We start from the raw sequence: 4,409 nt of genomic DNA on the forward strand, positions 1-4,409 counted from the left end.
TGATTGAGGAGTTAAGAGAAGTGACTGAAAGTTAACAAATTTGATTGGGAATTGAACATGATTGATTGGATAGTTAGAAAAAATTGATTAAGAGTTTACTAGGAGTTAATGGTAGTTAGGAATTTTGCCATTTGATGTAGTAAATTAAGGTGAAATGACATTTAATTTGCATTTGAGTTTTCGAAAGATGAAACGAGACTAAAATTAATGGAAGATGAATTAATTTTGAATTTGGAGAGAAATTTGAATTATTCAAAATGAAGGGAAAATTAGATTAAATAAATTTATGAAATTTATTTAATTTAGAGGACACTATTAGATAATTAAATAATTTAAAGAAATTATTTAATTATGAGAAGATAGAAATTGAATTTAATTAAACAATAAAGATAATTTAATTAAAGTAAACAATCAAAGATTAATTAAATAATAAAATTATTTAATTAATTTAAAGGGGAAAGGGTTAATTGATTAAGTGATTTAGATGGAAATTGAATAATTAATTTGAAATGAAAAAGAGAAATATTGACTTAGAAGAATGAAATTAGATTAATTATATAATTAACATTATTTAATTAATATAGAAGAATAATTAGCAATATTAACGTGATGTAGAAGCGAGACAATTTTGAGTGTCTACACATACATTGTCAACATTCTCTCAACAAGTCTCCAACAAAATAAAGTCGTTTGTGAGGTCAATTCTATGATTCTCATCAATCTTTCAAATAACAAAAACTTTCAGGCTTGCTCTTGGAGTTGGGGCTTGGTAGTTAAACAAATCCTTCTTTCAACTACTAAGTTTGATGATATCTCCTTCACTCATATTCCAAGCGATTGGAACAAGGCAGTAGATTGCTTGGCTAAATGGGCTTTGAAGAAGCATTTGAAAACACTTTTGTTCAAGGTCTCTCCAATTCTCTCCCAAACAGGCATTCGCTTCCTCTAAAATAAAAACTTATCTAGGTTAGTAAAATGAACACAACCAACTAAGCAAAAAGTAACCTAAATAATATAATTCAAATAAATAGTTAAAATAAATGCACATAAATTATTTAATAATTGTTAAGGTATTATTAGCTCTAAGATAGATGATGGAAGAATGAAGCAAATGTCATTTTGAATCAATTCATCATTGTCGTGTCTAGTTCAATTCAATGAATATTTCAAAATATGAACTATCATATAGAAAATTTTAATCATTCTCAATGCTCTTAAATTTTAAAGTTAATACTCTAGTAATTATTCTCTTAGTATGTGATCTCCCTATACGAATTTAAGTATTCATTTAATACCTTTAAATAACATGGCAAAGCAACATGTTGCATAAATGTGTGCTAAGTTGGCTCATAACAATTAATAGAAGGGTGTGAGAAAGTGGGAATTTAAATGTAGAATCGTATATTTCAAGAATGATTTGTGCACTTCTTGAGACTAACTTGAATCAATGAGTTACATAGAATTAATTTGCAAGGATGAGCTAGTGTGACCTCGAGCTAGGGAGTATAAGTTTGGAGCAGATCTTGATACAAATGGAGGTAGAATAATGATGAATAAAAATTGTATTGTGAACCAAAACTAACGCAAAAATAGACCATTTGTTATTCTTATTTCTGGATTAGATTGTGTATGTTTATTTGCATCAATGTTCAACATCAAATTTTGTGATTCATCATCAAGATGATAGAAAGCTCATGGAGTAAAAAGATGGAGAGTCTCTCTTTCTACTCCATGAGTTTTCTATTATAGATTGTAGAAAACAAGAACAACAACTATTATAGATTGTAGAAAACTAATTTTCTTAATATACCATTTGTTATATTTTATTATATTACAACATCTTCATGAATACTAAACTAAATAAAAAATAACATAAACATTCTAATTTTACCATTACAAAATTTATATTCATTTTAGATTTTTTTTAAATAATGTATCTCTTTAAACGACAAATTCCTTATGATAAATTAGAAACATCCTTTGAAATAAAAAATAACCTCGTAACATTTTCTATTAAAAATAAACGACTTTCTCAAAATATCACAAAAATATCACACACAATGTTTGATTGAACTCCCCCTTTTTTCTCTTCTACCACATTGTACTTCAGATTCCAAGTCTATTGAAAAAATTATATAAATGTCAATATCTCTATAAATTGTAATATTATAATACAATATAATTCAATTATATGATTATTTCGAGTAGGTTCATCCAACTCTGCCAACTGTGTCAATTTGATGAATAAAAATGGGTTAGAGTCCTACAAATGAGACATTCATACCTTATCCCCATACGAAGTTTGAATTTATGACCTCTTTTTCAAAAGCACAAATTCTCCATCACTAGACCAACTCAGACTGTACAACCTGATTCAATCAACCATCAACCTGATTCAATCAATCATCAATCAGCCATCGACCTGATTCAACTCCGATCAGAACATTATCCCTACCAATTGAACTCGAACAATCAAATTTTAACGCTCAGCAACCCTTAATTCTTTGTACCGATCAAGAGCAAATTTTAAGCCTGATATAGGTAAATTATCACAGCTTTACAGATCTTCCCCGGATTTTAAAAAAAAAGAGATACAATTCAGACAGATCAGAAAATCGGACTTAAAATAAAGCCCGCGGATACATTCAACCTCGTTCGCATGAACCTGCGCAAAATAAAAAGGAGGTATACATCAAAAACAAACACAAGAAGCCAACGGAAACCGTAAATTATTTATCTTTAGGGTTTCAAGAGCAGGGCAGGAAGATATTAATTACCAGGGCTCCTTTTTGAACGCACAATTCTGCGTCTTATACTTTACAGTCTGCCTGTGAATTCTGTCCTCCTCTTCCTTTGTCTGCAAGAGCATCGCATTCTCCTCGATCATGTCGAGCGAGGGCTCCCAGTACCTTCTCCGCCTCCACGCTTTCCTCTTCCGGCTCTGCGTTTCCGCGGAAGGCGGAAGTCGCGGGTTCGACTCCGGCTGGCGCTTCGCCGTTGGAAGAACCGCTCCCTTTGTTGGAAAAAGCCTGGGCAGGGGGAAAAGCATGTAAGTGTCCCCGCCTTCGAGCTCTGCGTCAGGATCGAGACTCGAACCCGAGATGTGACGGAGAAAATGGTGAGGATAGAGGCGGAGAAGGTCGGGCACTGTGATGGGGAAATGGAAATGGCGGATCTGACCGTTGGGCTCCACCACGCGCACCTTCTGGCGGCCGCAGTACAGGGTTCTGCTCAGCCCCATCGCCCCTGTTTTTTAAGCTTTTCTCTTCGTTTTACTTGGCTGCCTATTTATGTCTCTCTGTTTTGCGTGGTGTTTGGGCAGAAAATATTATTTCTGGGGAGTCTCGCGGAGGTCACATGGCCAGCTGCTGCAGTGGAGGCAGTGACAGTTGCTATTACAGGTTGGCAAATCATGGGCTATGAATGCCATGAATTGATCTGTTTCTATTTTGCTTTGCGTGGAAGCAAATGTAGGGTTTTTTGAAGCCACCTAAGACGACAACTTGTTTTCTCACTATGACTGTGATTATTGTATTTAAACATAATTATTTATTCCCACTACTGTGTTTAGGGTTCCCATGTCTCTTCTCATTAATTGTGGGGCTTGCTCGTAATCAAGTCTACTCAACTATTCAACCACCTTAGAGACAAGTCCTAAAAGGCCCCCACAACAACACCATTTCCCAAATTTCATAGGTCAAAGATCAATCATAGAGTTATAGGTGATTAACAGGTGGTCATATAGTACACTACCACACTAGAAGGGATGGAACCATATGTGATCATGTCCGATCACATAAGTTAGAGAAGAGATGTGGATTGTGGGTTCATGATATCAACTTATTACTTAATATAGATTGAAGTAGAGCTAAAGAAAATGCCATGAATCTTTGAAAACAATTAAGTTTGTCTAATCTTCTATTTTGTTGTGTTCGATAAGTAAAACTTTTTACTATGCTTTACTTTTTACTATGCTTTATATCATAATTTTATTCTAGATGAAACTCCAAAGATAAATAATGTCATCTTGTTTCTTATATTTACATTTTGGTGAACTAGATTGTGAAGCACATTTCCCTTCTATGCTTTTCATTTAAAAAACTGCATTTGTATTCCTTGATGTTGTATGTCATAACATATATCTTGATCCGTCGTCTCTCCGAAGTGTTGTCCTCATCTCAACCTTTTCCTCATCATGGATAATACCAACACACCTAGATATCACTAAAAACCTTAGTCAATCACCATTCCACAATGATGACAAATTGTTTGACCATGATATTCATTATAATATCACTAGAAAACTTCAACTTCTTGAAGATGATTAAATTCCTCCAATGTGCCTTCTTTTAGGTCTCATACTTTTCTTGGATGTCTTATAAGTTACAAGAACAGTTTAACATTGTGCT

At 33.5% G+C, this 4,409-nt stretch overlaps 1 protein-coding gene across 2 annotated transcripts; it reads right to left on the bottom strand.

The window, feature by feature from the left end:
- Window positions 1-636: 636 nt before the first annotated feature.
- LOC131060710 (uncharacterized) lies at window positions 637-3,463 on the bottom strand. 2 transcript variants are annotated; one of them, XR_009110422.2, is made up of 3 exons: window positions 2,778-3,463; window positions 2,285-2,665; window positions 637-945 (listed from the first exon to the last, which is right to left on the bottom strand). XR_009110422.2 is itself a non-coding variant. In XM_057994041.2 (2 exons), exons 1-2 carry the CDS (start codon window positions 3,239-3,241, stop codon window positions 2,608-2,610), a joined length of 522 nt encoding a protein of 173 aa, XP_057850024.2. In that variant the 5' UTR covers window positions 3,242-3,463; the 3' UTR covers window positions 2,132-2,607. The 2 variants fall into 2 exon arrangements, 1 of the variants encoding a protein (XP_057850024.2); XM_057994041.2 differs by lacking the exon at window positions 637-945 and having other exon boundaries at window positions 2,132-2,665.
- Window positions 3,464-4,409: the final 946 nt, after the last annotated feature.

Source organism: Cryptomeria japonica, chromosome 6 (genome assembly GCF_030272615.1).
Source record: "Cryptomeria japonica chromosome 6, Sugi_1.0, whole genome shotgun sequence".
Classification (NCBI taxonomy): Eukaryota; Viridiplantae; Streptophyta; class Pinopsida; order Cupressales; family Cupressaceae; genus Cryptomeria; species Cryptomeria japonica.